The 15,857-nt window shown below is 41.9% G+C and overlaps 1 protein-coding gene across 1 annotated transcript in view; it reads left to right on the top strand.

Annotated features, from left to right (window-relative positions):
• Nucleotides 1-15,857, top strand: part of Fam135b (family with sequence similarity 135 member B) — a 215,047-nt gene that overhangs the window by 116,431 nt on the left and 82,759 nt on the right. The window contains 3 exon segments of the mRNA XM_037197518.1: nt 5,011-5,150; nt 10,053-10,123; nt 14,997-15,170. Coding sequence (XP_037053413.1) covers nt 5,011-5,150; nt 10,053-10,123; nt 14,997-15,170 — 385 coding nt within the window.

Here is a 15,857-nt window from a genome sequence, read left to right as displayed (position 1 = left end):
TTTGTCATGTCCAAAACTGGCAATAAACCTTAGTTATCATAATAGTGTTGTGAAGTAGGACTTAGAAGGTAAGAGCTAAGACTACACCTGAGGGTATGATAGTTACCACCACGAAAGGGCAAGTTACTGTCACTTTTGTCATGGGGATAATACAGCAAGGAGGTCTTTGCCAGAGAGAGACCCCTTGACTCTCCAGAACTCTAGAGCGAACAAATTCCTACTCACTACTAACTTCCCAGTATGTGGTAATATGTAATCATAGCACCAAACACATTGAAACACCTTTCACACACTCAGCTGTGGATCAACAGAGTTCACACAGAAACAAGTCATAGTGCAGCCAAACCAGTCTTACCCAGGAGCGCCTGAACCTCATAGTGTTGAGACTTCTCATTTTGGCCTTTACTTTCTTCACTTATCTTTATTTTGGTCACCAAGTTGCCCCTCTGTTCCAAAGAGTATGTGTATATTTCCTTGGATAGGAAAATTTGTCTTTTCTGATATCCTTACCCCCCCCACACACACACAAATTTCACACACATAGAAAGAAAAATAAGGGAAAAAAAAACAACCAACCAACTAAACAACAACAACAAAACCTCCTTGTTCCTCAGGAGTTCCTGTTTCCCACCCAGGTTAATGCTACTTTAATGAGTGAATGGACAACAATAACATTTATACCAATCAAGTGTATGCCCCAATCCCACCAGCCAGCAATATGTGAATCACATTTTGAATTTATTTTTCAACATAACTTTGTTTTGCTTCTTCCTTGAATTGTTGGAAGAAAAGTAATCATTTCATTTCGAAGCAGCTTTCTATATTTCCTAGAAGCAGGCAGAAAATGAACAGTGTACAGTCATCTTTAAGCTTACCTTCATCCTACTTGGAAATCTGAGTTTTGAGAATTTTACAGTTAAAAACTTTCTTCTTTATTCACCATTTCCTGGAAACTAGGAAGGACAGTTTCTTGCGTTATTTGAGCTCAGATTTATTTACCTGCCCAAGTCGAGGCATCCAGAAAAGTAGTGGGAATGAATGTAGAAATAACTAACTAAGACCCTCAGTAAGAGAAGTCTTTCTTCTGAAATCCAGGTGGTCCTGGGGGGACTCACATTCAGATGGGGTTTTTCGAATGTGCTTTTTAATGGTGTGGAGGGGGGAAGCATTCTCTCACAGGGTGTGGGTTGAGTTCAAGAAAATTCAGAGGTGGATTCCCAATATTTAATCTGGTCCCTGTCAGTGATTAATAAGGGTGCTGTTGGCATTGGGTTCTGTAGGAAGATTGGCAGTTCCAGCTTGTATCATCTATGCTCACAGAGCCTGTGTTTGTGTGTGTGTGTGTGTGTGTGTGTGTGTGTGTCTCAGCAGAGGAAGAGCATCAACTGAATTTTAAACATTAAGAGGTCTGTAGATATGATAACTATTCATCTGACTCATTTTAGAGGGAAAGAGAAATATCGAGATATAAAACTTTGGCTGGGCAGTGGTGGTACACGCTTTTAATCCCAGCACTTGGGAGGTAGAGGCAGGTGGATCTTTGTGAGTACGAGGTCAGCCTGGGCTACAGAGTGAGATCCAGGAAAGGCACAAAGCTACACAGAGAAATCCTGTCTCGAAAAACAACAACAACAACAAAGATATAAAACTTTGTTCTCTTGCCCTTTGCCCTGAATCCAGAAGCAGCTGTTGAGATGTATTTTGTGTACAGTGGGAACCTCTGTACTTTTCTCTGCCCTGTTCGCTTTCCCCTTGGCCACCTTCTTTCCCCCACTATCTTCTTCCTCTTCCATTCCTTCCTTTCTCCTTTCATCTTATTAATTAAAGCCCATACCCTCCTCATACATGATGCATTTCCTGACATGGAGAAGCAGACATATTTGCAAAGACTTGAGTGTACATCCTCTTATAGACCTCTCAGGGTAGGCTCCATGTGTGATGAAATATCAGTTTTCATTAATACATCCAAAAGATAAGAAAGGACCACTCTTCAACATTTGCATTACTTTTTTTCTTTGTTCATTTGTTGGTATAATGGCTTGAACCCTTACACCCACCAGGTAACTTTTCTATACCTCTGACAATTCTCTAGTCCTTTTTGAATTTTTGCTTTGAGATAGCATTGAACCAAGTTACCCAGACTGGTCTTGAACTTGTTCTATAGTTCAGGGAGGCATATAACTGTCCTGCTTCCGCCTCCTGACTAGCTGGGATTATAGACCTTTATCACCTGGTCTGGCCACTGTGCACTATGAAGGATACAGACCATATATTTTCCCCATCTCTGGGTTCTTTGTGCCTGTTCATGAGAGGAAGAAGAGGCACAAATGATGTGAATTGGTCCCTCTAGTCTAATGGGGAAACCTGCACAAAGAGAGCCCAGCATCCAGGGTAAACTATTTTAGTAAGTAGCTTTGCTGAGAAGAAAAATGTGTTCCCTTTAGGATGTCAAGAAGAAGGAGAAAGGTTGGGATATCCACACATGGACTGCCCTCACTGAAGGAGAGGGAATCCCAGTGGGGCTACACAGGCAGGCAAAATCTCAGTGATGTTCGCCACCAGAGAGAGTGTCTTGTGATCAGTGTACATTCCCTTATGAATGAACATACAATCCCTTGTTTGGTGATGATGGAAAATGACACAGAGTCCCATACAACCTGCTAAGTGCCCTGTCTTGGGATGAGCAGGGTATTGTGGGGCTTTGGGCTCTTCAGTGATGACAAATGGTACCCTGTGACCTAGTCTGCCAATCTGATCTAAATCAGAGGACATTTGTCTTTAGGGACCTGCCTAATTTCATGGCACTCACCAGAAACTACTGAGAAAGCCAGTTCTCAGCACAGCTAAAATGTCATCACCTTGTATACTGCAGCCCCTGTATGTGCCAGGTCATAGGATCCTGGTCTCTTGGATTTTCTTTATACCCATGATACTTCCACTTGATCAGTGTAGATATGCCCATTTTTTTTTTTTTTTACAAGAAAGCTGCTCTTATAAGAGATGATGTCACCTCCCCAAAAAGGAAACAGATTCTTTGCCAGCTGTCCCTCCCGGCAGCAGACAGTTCATGCTGCTCTGACCTTCAGAGTATTTACTCCATCCATCCTCTTCCACATTGTATGTCTGACTTATAGATCAACCAGGCTCTGATAAGGGAAGGAAGAAGGAAAGGGGCAGTGGCGGGCAATAAAAACAGAGCAATCTGTACGCAGAGGAGATTCTATTTAAAAGCCATGTCAACTTGAATCCAACACGTCTCCATGGAGCTGGATTAAGACTGTGATTTTATTTCTTCGTGATGATGTACAAATTAGAGCAGACAGGTCTCAGTAGCCCTGCGGGCAACATGGGGTCTAGCATGGTTTCGGCTTCCTAGCTACAGAAGTGTGTGCTTGGATGCTACTGTGCATTGAAATGGTATGCCAATGCTCTCAGTCCTTATTTCCTAGGGACTCAGATACCACAAGTGGTTTTTATTTGCCATGTGATCATATTTCTTTCTTTTTGTAAGCTCTTTTTTTTTCAATCAAGCTCACATTGGTTGCTTTTCCTTTGCTATGATAAAACATCACCATCAAGACAACTTACAGAAGAATGAATATATTTGGGCTTACAGTCTCAGAAGGTTAGATTTCATCATAACGATGGGGACAGCATGGCAGCAGCAAGCATCAGGCATGGTAGCTGGAGCAGGAATCTAAGAGCTCATGCCATTAACCACAACTTCAAAGTAAAGAGAGAGAGAAAAAACTGAATGTAGGTGAGGGTTTTTACTTTCAAAGACTGATTCCAGTGACATATTTCCTCCAGCAAGGCCATGCATTCTAACCCCCACCCCCCAACACACAGTGCCACTAACTGGGTCACATGTCCAAAAGCCAGAGCCTTTGGGTAACAATTCTCATTCAATCTCAAGGTTCTTGGTTATCCATTTTGACAACTGTTGTATAGCCAGGCTGAGAGACATTTGTCATCATTCCAACCAGGCCATTTACAACCTTGTCACCTCCCAAGGACCACTATCTTCAAGTGGTATCACATGAAGTTTATGGTTTAACTTGTGAATTTGGGGTGAACACAAACATCCAATTGCTAATAAAGAAATACTAAGGCACTGTCCTCTAGTTTTAGGGCATTAGTCTATAACATACTTATCCTAGAATTTTTCTTGAGAATTAAGAAAAACACATTTAAAGTGCTCTGGAAGCTATTAAGTATGTATTATAGATATTATTATGAATAAGTAATTATTGCCTTGCATAAACTTTAACATTATTTATCTTTAAATAATTACATGCTTTTTCACTCTAAAATTTGTGTGGTAGTATTTATAGTCATGTACCTATTTCACACACATGAAGACCCTGGGGAATGGATACAATTAGACCTCTTAATGATATTGTCTATTTGAATGAAACTTGGCATTGAAATGTTGTTTAGTGATTATGAAATAGAACACATTGAAGCTACAACATAACATGGTTCATTAGAGTGCTTCTCAGCAGTACAATTAGAATGTGATATTTGTCCAAAATTCTCGACAGAACATTCCTCAGATCACACACGATATAGCAGCATTTGCAGGGGCGATGGATGCTATGAGCACTAGGAAGTCTTTGCAGAAAGAAAGCTGCCTTCTCTAGTTTATTCATCATACTCTTTGTTTCCTGGATGGTGGTGAAAGGACTCATGGTATTGACATGTGATCAGGTGAGGAATTCTGCAGGTACTAACTTCCAGATAGGAATGCTGCTCACAGCAAGAATGACTTTACTAAAATCATGTGGCTTATGAGACATTGAACATGGTTCTCTTGAGAGACAGTTTGCTCCAGTGAACAAAACCATTCCCATGGTAGGTGCTCATTCATTTGTGATCTTAAGCTTTGGAAACTGTAATTCAGGTTAGAATCACAGTATTCCCCAAGATCAGAAAGACACCTGATGGGACTGTATTTTCAGGATTGTTCCAAAGTTCATGGCCTCCTACTGATTTCCTTCCTGTTTGCAGAGAGCAGCAGCCTGCATTCAGCCTGTGTCCATGAGAGTGCTGTGCATAGTCGAATCTTCCAGATCTTATACAGGAATGAAGAAGTTCCCATAAATGATGCCATGCTCTTCCGGACTCATTTGCTCTTAGATGGTGAGAGGGTAAGTCTTGCTCTCCTGCCAGACACAGAGGTTGTCTTTCCTGACTAACCATTCCATCTTGTTGTTGAATTCAGGGTGAGTGAAGGTGAAGCTACCGATTGATTCTGAGATCTGGTAAGAATTTATGGTTCAGATATTTACCTGCTTCGGATGTGTTTTTGTTCTTCATTCTCATGCATGCTCATTCCATGAAACCATGGTCACAGACAGTCTCTCCTCACTTGCCCGAGTGTACCTCTGCTCAGGCTTACTGTCCAGGAATGTATGGTTTAATTATCTGTTCTTTTTAAGCTCTAGGTTAGGTCATTGAAGAAGACATAGAAGTGAAGAAGGTTTCAAGGCCCCTTGTCTTCAAGGGCCTGGTAGATCAGTTAATGAGCAACAAGCACATTATAGAGGAGAAGATTCAGTCTCTGCACTGAGGCTATGGATGATAACTAGAACAAATTACAAAGAGAACTAACTAGAAGCCAAGGAATCTGATGGGATGTTTTAAAATAAATACAGACAGGGAGTAGCTGTAGAGGCCCTGTGGATATTTTATTTATATATGCTATAGTGACATAGAAAATTTAGGCAGACTTAAAAATATATAGACTAGTAAAAGGGAGGAACAGTAGAATGAGCCAGAGAGGATAACAAACACAGAGGATGTCAATGGTCAAGCCACATGACAGCCAAAGGTAGCCTAGAGAGAAGAGTTCAGTTATACCCAGGAGATGGAGGACTCCATGTAGATAAAGCAGTCTGTAGAAATGGACTATAAGAGTGGCCCATGCCCCTCTGGCTCCTACAGTTCTTCCTCCTCTCTTCAGCAGAATTCCCCAAGGTCGCATAATGTTTGGCTGTGGGTCTCTACATATGTTTCCATCAGTTGCTGAATGAAGGCTCTCTGATAACAGTTGGGCAGTCACCAATCTGATCACAGGGGATGGCCAGTTCAGGTTATGCATCTACTATTGCTAGGAGTCTTAGCTGGATTCATCCTTGTAGATTTGTGGGAATTCCCCTTGCATCAGATTTCTACCTGACCCTGAAATGCCCTCCAGTCATCTCTTTCAGTACTCTCCCATTCCACTGACCCCCACAACCCGATCCTCAAGTTCCCATCCCCACCTGCCCCAAGTCCACTTGAGATCTTTTCTATTTCTCCTTCCCAGGAGATCCATGCATCTCCTCTTGGGAACTCCTTGTTCCCTAGTCTCTCTGGGTCTATGGATTCTGACATGGTTATCCTTCACTTTACAGCTAATATCCACTTGTGAGTACATGCCATGTTTGTCTTTCTCAGTCTGGGTTACCTCATTCTGGATGATTTTTACCTAGTTCATTCACTTGCCTTCAAATTTCCTGATGTCATTTTTTTAACAGCTGAGTAATACTCCATTGTGTAAATGTACTGCATTTTTTTGATCCATTCTTCGGTTGGGGGGCATCTAGGTAGTTTCCAGGTCCTGGCTATTATGAATAAAGTTGCTATGAACATAGTTGAACAAGGTCATCACAAGAAAACCCACAGAAACAACTAACCTGTCTTATAGGAACTCACAGAATCTAGTTCAACAACCAGTGAGCCTGGATGTGAACAACCTAGACCTTCTACATATATGTGATAATTGTGTAGCTTGGTCTTTGTGGAACTCCAAACAATGGGAGTAGGGACTGTCCGTAATGCTTTGGCTCTGGCTCTTGAGAATCTACTACTTATACTGGGTTGCCTTGTCCAGCCTTAGTACAAGGGGAGATGCATAGTCTTAAGGCAACTTGATATGCCATGTTCTGTTGATACCTATGGGAGGCCTGCCCCTTTCCGAACAGAAACAAGAAGAGTAGATTGGATGTAGGGCAGAGAGAAGGGAGGGAATGGGAGGAGAGAGGGAAAGGGAAATTTCAGACAGGATGTAAAATAAATGAATGAATGAATAAATAAATAGATTGTGCCATGCTCTTGGAGACACCAGTGATAGTCCAATGTAGTTGAGAGAAGCAAAGCTTCTATTGTATAGTGATAGGAATTGGGTCTAGTTGTATTAACCATCCACTGATCTTATCACCAGTAACATCTCATATTTGTCAGATTAATTCCATTGGGCTTTTTGCTGAGTGCTTTGTAATATCTCATTGAGTCATTGCAGTATGGTGAGGGGCTTTCTCAACCCCCTTTGATGTATAAGGATGCAGAGATTTAGAGCTGTGACTTGTCTCCATCACACCACGAAGGTGTGGTAAAGCTGTGGCTTAAATCTGGAATTTAAGATGTGTTTTTCCAAAGAGCATATAGGACCACCACGTAGATGTGGTGGGAGAAGGGGGATCCTCCGGTTGTTCAAGCTCAGTAGTAAAGTAGAAATAACAACAACCATAACAAATTGCTTTATTTGAAATTGGTCAACCCTTTTCGTACACTTCTTTAGTTCACTCTAATGTTATAGAGTAAGTAGAAGTATTTTATTCTCATGTTATGAATGGAAAACAACTGGATTCAGGATTTGCATTCATGCATTCTGACTTTAGAAGCTTCATCCTTAGCCTTCAGGCTACAGGGGACCTGGAAGAAAAGAGAAGAATCACTGTGATAAACATATGTTTAGGTGTCTTGCAACTATAATAAGTAGGTTCCTATAAACATGTATATGTAGGTATCTTGCAACTATAATATGTAGGCTTCTATAAACATATATGTGTAGGTATCTTGCAAGTAAGGTTTAGCAAGGAACTAGGGAAAGTCATAATCAGAATCAGTATAGTCTCAATTACCAGAGAATTGCAGTCATTAAATCTAATGCTCACAGGAAGTTCTCAGTATCCAGGCAAATGCTTGCTCAGAAAGTGGTTAATGGGTTTACTTCTCCCATCTTATTTCCAGGGAACTGATAGTGAGAGCCCATGCTCCTTTGGTTCTATACAAAGCTAGATTTTTGGTTATGAAAAATAAACATAAGAGAAGTTATTTATAGCACTTGAATTCAGCAAAATGTTAGCTTTCTAAGTATTCTTTAAAAAAATAACATTTTTTAATACCACAAAGGCCCAAAGATAAATTCTATCCGTATGTCTCTGCTTGAATTATGCTTAATTAAGAAGTTATTTCCAAAGAAGCCTTTGGGTAGGTGATGTCTGTCCCTGTGGGATGAGAGTATTTTTGTAAAGAAACAAAAGGCAAAATAGGTGAGTTTGGGAAAATAGTTTTATTCCTCAAAGATACACTGACACTGCCTCCACACAGGACACTATTCCTGCAAGTTGGAGTCCACAACGAATAAGGACTAACATATTCCTTAACAAGGAAATTAGCAGGGACATATGGCAAAAAAATAGCCAGGGTGTTTTGCCTCAAGCAGGAGAGCACTGCCAGGGATTGTGGTAAACCAGTGGTATTTGCAGGATTTGCCTGATCCAAACAGAGCTAACAAATGTCAGCCCTGCCTTGCCAGATCCCAGGGATGTTTTGCTTTTTTTCCCCCAGAAGCTATAAACCCACAATACAAACATGAATGTGAAATTACCTGAATTTCTTGCATTTGCAACTTGTTCAAAATGTTTTTAAAAATACTACGGGGACTAAACAAAACCTGCCTGGAGGTGAGATTTGCTTTATGGGTTTCCAGCATAGGAGCTCAGAACAAGCTATGGTAATCAGAAGTGCTAAATGTGAAGAGGGAAAAGAGGTGGCTCACCTGAGTTGCAGAGGAGGGTTTCAGCCAGCCAGGGAGCAGACAGGGGTCTAAGCCCTGTGGTACAGGGACAGTGCTGACACTGAATGAATCCACAGAGTACAGAGAATAAAGACTGCTGCATAGCACACAATTCCCCTATACATTTGAGAAAGGAGACCCGGGGACACCATTTTGGGGGGCATATGTGAAAAGAACTGTCGTATTGCTTTTTTTTTTTTTAATGCAAAGATCAGCACAAACATGGATGAAACCCAAACACTGAAGGAAGAAGAGTTTGAGACTTAGCATAGGAGCTTGAGTCACTTTGGAAATTAATCACTTAATCTCCCTGATTGCCACTTCCTCCCCTTAACATGCGGATGGTAATGTGAGTCACATGGGGGATATTTGAGTGTAAGTGGTAACTTCATGCATCTCTGCACAAGTTTTGTTCCACTGATAGTTCGCTCCACCATCCTTCCCAGGGTTGAGGCTATTTAGTCTTTTACACGTGCCTGGAATCCATATCAAATTCATTTGAAAATGAGACTTAAAATGCTTAAATGCTTAACATTTATTTTCTAGTTTCTGCGATAAAAATAAGCTGACAAGGGCAACTTAAGGGCGAGAGTGTTGATTCCCTTTCTCACAGCTCATATTTCAAACACAGCCCATCATGGCAGGAAAAGTCAAGGTTGCAGAAACTTGCAGCAGCTGGTTATGTTGCATCCACAAAGTGGAAGCAGAGAGCAATTAGTACATGCAAATGCTCAGCCTGCTCCTCCATTCATGTAGTTCAGGATACCTAGGCAGAGAAAGTCCTGACTAACACTTAAGATGGGTCTTCCCACATCATTTAACCTAACCAGGACAATCATTCATATGCATGCTCAGAGGCTAAACAACCCCTCATAGATATGCTTAGAGACTTATCTCTGAAGTGATTTTATATTTCATCAACTTGACAATGGAGATTAAGCATTACAAAGATGCTTGTTTAATAATGATTAAAGATATCCTTTTACCAAGCTGGCTGTATGAATCCTTTGTTTCCATTTTCCATCTAATATCCCTATTCTAATAGTCTGCTTATCCAGAACTTGATGTTTCATGCATAGATATTCTTGCTCCACATCAGTGGCACTTTATAGTGAGATTCTGTTTCTCTGCTTTGAGAAACAGTCAGCTAAATGTCCCAGTTGGATTACTAATTGACTTCTGAACTCTCTTGGTCTTTGTCTTTCAGGTAGAAGATGCACTGAGCGAGGTCGAGTTTCAGCTCAAGGTGGACCTGCACTTTACGGATAGTGAGCAGCAGTGAGTGTCATGAACATCCTTGGTCTGTGTAGAGTTGTTTTTTCCTCTACCCTTTCCTCATTCTTAGGGCTTCCTCAAAGCTAGAATCTTCTTAATTTCTCTGGAATGGCTAGTTACTAGTAATCAATAATGTCCCTCATTAGCCCCAATTTACCAGGAACATGGGATAGACATTGTATTAGTCAAGGTTTTCTAAGGAACAGGACTGATAACAACACACACACACACACACACACACACACACACACACGCATTAGATTGGCTTATATGGTGTGGTCCAGATAGTCCAACAATAGCTGACTCATGCTAGAGTGACCAAGAATCCGGTAGTGGCTCAATCCATGAAGCTGAATGTCTCTGCAGTCCCAGCCTGGTGCTGAAGGCCTGGGGGGACTCCTGGAGAGATGCTGCTTTTCAGTTTACATTAGAATCCTGATGCAGTTGGAAGAAGTTGGTGTGATTACCAGTGAAAGAATGATGCAGGAACAGAATAGATAGCCTTGCCAGTGAGAGAATGAGCAAGTAGACCAAAAGCAAAGTTTCCTTCTTCTGTGTTTCTTTATGGAGCTGCCACCAGAGGTGCTGCCCAGATTTAAGGTGGATCTTCCTACTTCAAATCAACTTATCAAGAAAATTGCTCACAGGAGTGCCCAGCAGCTTGGCTTTCAGCTGATTCTCGATGCTGTCAAGTTGACAGACATGATTTGCCATCACAGCATGTCTGTCAGAGCCTGGAAAAGCTCACTTGTAGGAGCCAGGCTGCTTGGGTTCTGCAAACAGACAATTGCTGGCTTCTTGCCTTATTAATGGCTATCTTCTGCTTAAAACATTTTCCCCTATGTGGTACTGATTTGGGGGTTTTAGAGTAATTACTCCATGGGCTAGACGATCAAAACTCCCTTCAAATCATTCTTCCTGGTCTTCCATGCGCTCATACTGAACATCTGCTATTGTTCTTCAACTCTCGGTGAACTGAAATCTATTTATGTAAAACTTGCTGAGGAAATAAGCAGGGAGCCATTCTCTTCCTTTTCTTAATAGCTTCCTTCAAGTTGGTTCCGTGGCCTCTTCCCTCTACCCTGGCCTGGGCTATTTGCCTCTTAAGCCTTTCTATATTCTCTCAGGAATTAGATAATCAATCTTTCTCTGAGGTATTAAAAAGTATGATATCAAAACTTCAAAGCTTGCATTCATTTAAGGTTTCTTTCCATTCATTTAGGCCCTTTTAAGTATAGGATGTTCGCAACAACCAAAAGGGGATGGCAGAGGGCTTTGTACTTCTTCCTTAGCTTGCTTTGCCCCTCCCTCTGTGGCTTGTAGATCAGGCACAATGAGGAAGGAGATACGGTAAGGGCCAGGAAATCACATTTGAATGCTGGCAAGTGGTGTCCTTTCTAGGGTAAATACTCAGTCATCATCAGTGTTCTTATGAGTTACTTGATGGTGTGACCATTAAGCACACCTCCACCCCAACTCTGCCCCATCCTTGAAGTCCCCTAATAAAGTCAAGCCTCTTGTGGTCACGCATGACTTCTAGAAAATATTTGTGGCAAATCCCCTCCAGAGAATCCACATGTGGTCCTTGGGAGCTGTGTAAAGTTATTTTAATTCCCTTTCTAAAATTGTGGGAGCTATTCCGCACAGTTGCTTTGCTGTCCAAGATAGTCAAACCCAGCTTTTATCCAGAAAGACACTGCAGGACGCATCAGGCACCAGAACTTTACACCCACAGCTCTAAGGTGCACAAGGCAATTACCCTTCAGAACTCCTGCTTTGGTTTGAGAGGACAAAGAGATGGCATTCCTTTCCTCTACATCCTATTAGAAAGATGCTAGCATACACTGACTATTCTCTGTAGCAGTCAGTGCTCACATCTTGTCTCTTTAAATTCTTCAACAACTGCTTCTCCTTTGCTTTTGGAGAACAGGAACTGAGGGGCAGGGATTAAAAATGGCAGAATAGGGGCTAATAGTGGCAGAATTGGGATTTCCTCCACCCCTTCCTGGGAGTTCAGACTCCCTCTCTTTAGGAATTTCTTGAGGGTTCTCACAATAAGGGAAACTGAGTCATTGTGACTCTGATACAAAGAACCTCTGCTAAGATGTCAAGAGATCTGGTACTGTTGAGTCATTGAGAAGAAACATGCATTAACTGTAGCTGATAAGACTTGGTCCCTGGGCTGCCAGGAATATCCATGTTCCTGACATGTCTGTGCTCAACAGCACACATTTCTTCTTGAGAATTACTTGTGCACGTACACACACACACACACACACACACACACACACACACACACACACACACACACCTGTCTTTTTCTTGCTAAGAATCTTTAGGATGGTGTTTCCTCTGTGATGGTGGATACTAAAAGGAAGTCCACCTCCCCTCAGCATCAAAGCCTCTGATTCCATTGTTCTCACATCTCCCCATATGATTTGAGATCTCTGTCATCACCTCTCCAGCAAACACTCAGTCTGAGGCCCCTCTACCTCATGGTTTCCAGCCATTGCTCCACAATGCACACGTCTAGTTGGATGTAGAACCATCCATGCCAGCAATCATAAACTTAAGCACAGAAATTATTGTCTGACAAAGTCTTCTAAAAGTTTGAAAGACATATCACAGTGAATGTTGTAAATTAGTTTTTTTCTTGCCAGTAGAAGAGCAGTTAATGGATAGCCTGATACAGGGAACGAGTTATACAAAAACATGTGAAATATAGCAGCTTAGGCCCAGTACTCTTCAACTAAGACACATGGGACAAATCTCTGTATTTTTCATAATTTCAGTACCTTATAAGATGGACATCAGGCTTTGAAGCATTCTTAAGTTGGGTAGATGTTTTTATTTTTATTTTTCACTTTTCTTAGCAGCATAGAGAACAAGCAAAAAGAACAAAATGGGAGGCTGCTGTTTAATCAGAGTGAGACAGGCTAGTGAAATCCCTTTCGTATATTAGTGGGACAATGATGTCTCCAGGCTTTGGCCATGTCGATAGACATTGGAAATAGCGGTGATGCTGGCATCTATTGAGTAGGAACAAGGGGTGCTGCTTAATAGTACAACACACAGAACAGGTCTATTTCTCACCAAAGCTTTATTCAGTTCTCAAAGTCACCCCACACTCTTGAGACTACCATTCTGTCTACACTGTCTCATTTAGAATGGTCCATGAGTACCTGCTTGCACAGGGCTGAGGCACTCACCCCCACATAGCCCTATGAGTCTCTGCACAACTCAGCATGTAGGAAATTCTTTAATACGTAGAGGGGCAATTTATCTTCCTATGGGTGCTCTCAGTTAGCCTTATTTTATTCCTTGCAAGTGTGCAAAATAATTCTTTCTGGAGGGCTGTTCTTTCTGTGAGATATTAATATTTGCTGTTGTTGAATCATTTTGTTTGCTTAGTTCCTTTATAAGAACCTCAGGCATTCTGCTGTTGCATCCACAAATGTTCACCTGCATCTTCTCTATGCTGAGATTCCTGAAGAAGTAGGCTGCTTCTCCATAAATGGGTACTGTCCATTACAGAACACAGAACAGTGATTCCCTCCCCTCCTTACTTCTTCTGAAGGAGGCTTGGGTTATGCTTAACTTCTTGTTCTCATTGTCAGGAGCCAATGTCTAAATGAGCTCAAAGCAATACTGTACAGTAACAGCACAGAGGAGAGTCAGAAACTCCTGTCTGGCATGGCCGTCTTTTCTAATGATTGTAAACAAGTTAAATAATTCACATTAGTTTCACTTGTTCTTTTATGAGTGGAATAAAATTAGCAAGCACATCATATGCTTGTCTTACAGGGGAAAGCAGAATGTCCAATCTATAGTTAAGTTTCAGATCATTGTTGTCCAAATTAAAACAATTAAAGTGAGCATGAAGGCCGACAGCTTGCTGATACCCATGGCTTGGGTTCTCTACCTTTCTTTGTCTGTTTTTTTCCTGGTTAAAAGAAAAACTCAGTCACATAGTCACAATGGGCACCAGGGATTCAATAGCTGGTGTACGTTTACCCACACATAGCAAAGATCGTAGGGAAAGACTGACCCTGGGTTGAACTGTGGGAGCTTTGCTGTCTCGCCTCTCTGTAATCGATTTGCTTATCCACGGAGGAAGAAGAGATGCTTTGGTTGTACTCCTGGAAGTGGCTTTCTTCAAGCTCTGGCTCCCTGCAACCTGCAGAGCCACAGAAACTGTTTTTCAGCACTTATATCTCGAGAAAAAGTAATCTCTCTTTTTGAAACAAAAGGCACTTCTGGGTTTGTCTGTCCATAGCCTGTCTCTTAGGGTTGGGTATTCATTGATTACAAAGTACTAGTGCAAAGGTAAAGGGCAACTTCTTAAACCTGGTCAGACTGTTATAGCAGTGTGTTCTGGGTACCATTTAGTCTTTGCCCATTCAGTCAGTCAATTGTCATTTTCATAACCAGGGGCTTGATCACCTTTTCCATCTTGTCTGTACCAGTGAGATGCCAGTGATGTAAAGATGAGTTAGTCACAGCTCCTTCCCTTGGGGGCTAGGAGATCCAACACAATTCACAACCTTCCAGAATCTGTGCAGCATTTTATGAGTAGTGCTCATCCCATGGGGGTGAGAAAAGGGGGGAAGAGATTTGCAGTCACAATAGGAGCCTTGGAAAGATGTGGTCATCTTCACCATCTCTGAGGTTTGGATTTGCCTGCAGTGACAGAAGAACTGAGGCCCAGAGCTGCTTTATAACCTTCATTCTTCATTTGCCAACTATGGGAAAAATTCTTTCAGCCAGACAGAATATTGCAGGATTGAGTGAGATGATGAGGCTGTAGGTGGAGCTACTTGAGTGACAGGAGAGCCAACCAACCATACTCATACGAGCTCACTCACTTGCCTTCCAGGCTGAGAGATGTGTCTGGGACACCGATGATCAGCAGTCGTACACTTGGCCTGCACTTTCACCCCCAGAGGGGTCTGCACCACCAAGTCCCTGTCATGTTCGACTACTTCCACCTGTCAGTGATCTCAGTGACCATCCACGCTGCCCTGGTGGCTCTGCAGCAACCTTTGATCAGGTATGGAGTTCGAGGTAGCCCTAACATGCATCCCATGCGCCCATGGTTGCTGGCTTAAGCTTGGGTCTTCATGTGACCCACAGAAGAGTGGGAGAAAGCTTGGGAGAGCCCCTGGATCACAGAGGACATTGGGGGATTTCAGGGGTGCAAGACTTGTAAACTGTAGCTCACACTTCAGGGCCTGGGATTCTTCCCCGGGCCTTACTTGTCTCTAGCTGTCCCTTGAGAAGCTCCTCATGTTTCTGAGCTATGTAATCTCTGCGTGTAAAATAGGAACACCAACATCTATAAAAAGCTTTAAAAAATTTAAATTCATTTGATATTTTTGGGTATCTACAAGGTTCCCAGCGCTGTATTATTTAATATTCAACTTAAGCTTAGATAATTTATACTCTGACACTTTCATATGTGTATATAATGCATTCTGATGATTCTTCCTCCCAACTTTTTTTTCTTTCGATCTCACTCCTGTCAACCTCCTTTCTTCCTTCCCTACAAGTTCCTTTAACACATTCATGTTTTTGTTATTTTGTGACCAACTGAGATTAGTGAGGGCCAGTCGTGTGAAGTTTTCGTGAATCCCAGTGGAGGGCAGGGCTACCACACAACAAAGGTCCAGATCTATTCCTTCCCCCAGTGACTGTTTGCTCAAATGCAGGGCTGCTTGTAAGATAGTTTGCCATTGCC

This window comes from Peromyscus leucopus, chromosome 20, assembly GCF_004664715.2.
Source record: "Peromyscus leucopus breed LL Stock chromosome 20, UCI_PerLeu_2.1, whole genome shotgun sequence".
Lineage (NCBI taxonomy): Eukaryota > Metazoa > Chordata > Mammalia > Rodentia > Cricetidae > Peromyscus > Peromyscus leucopus.
Note: the sequence above shows the minus strand (reverse complement) of the source record. Positions and strands in the feature narration are given on the sequence as shown.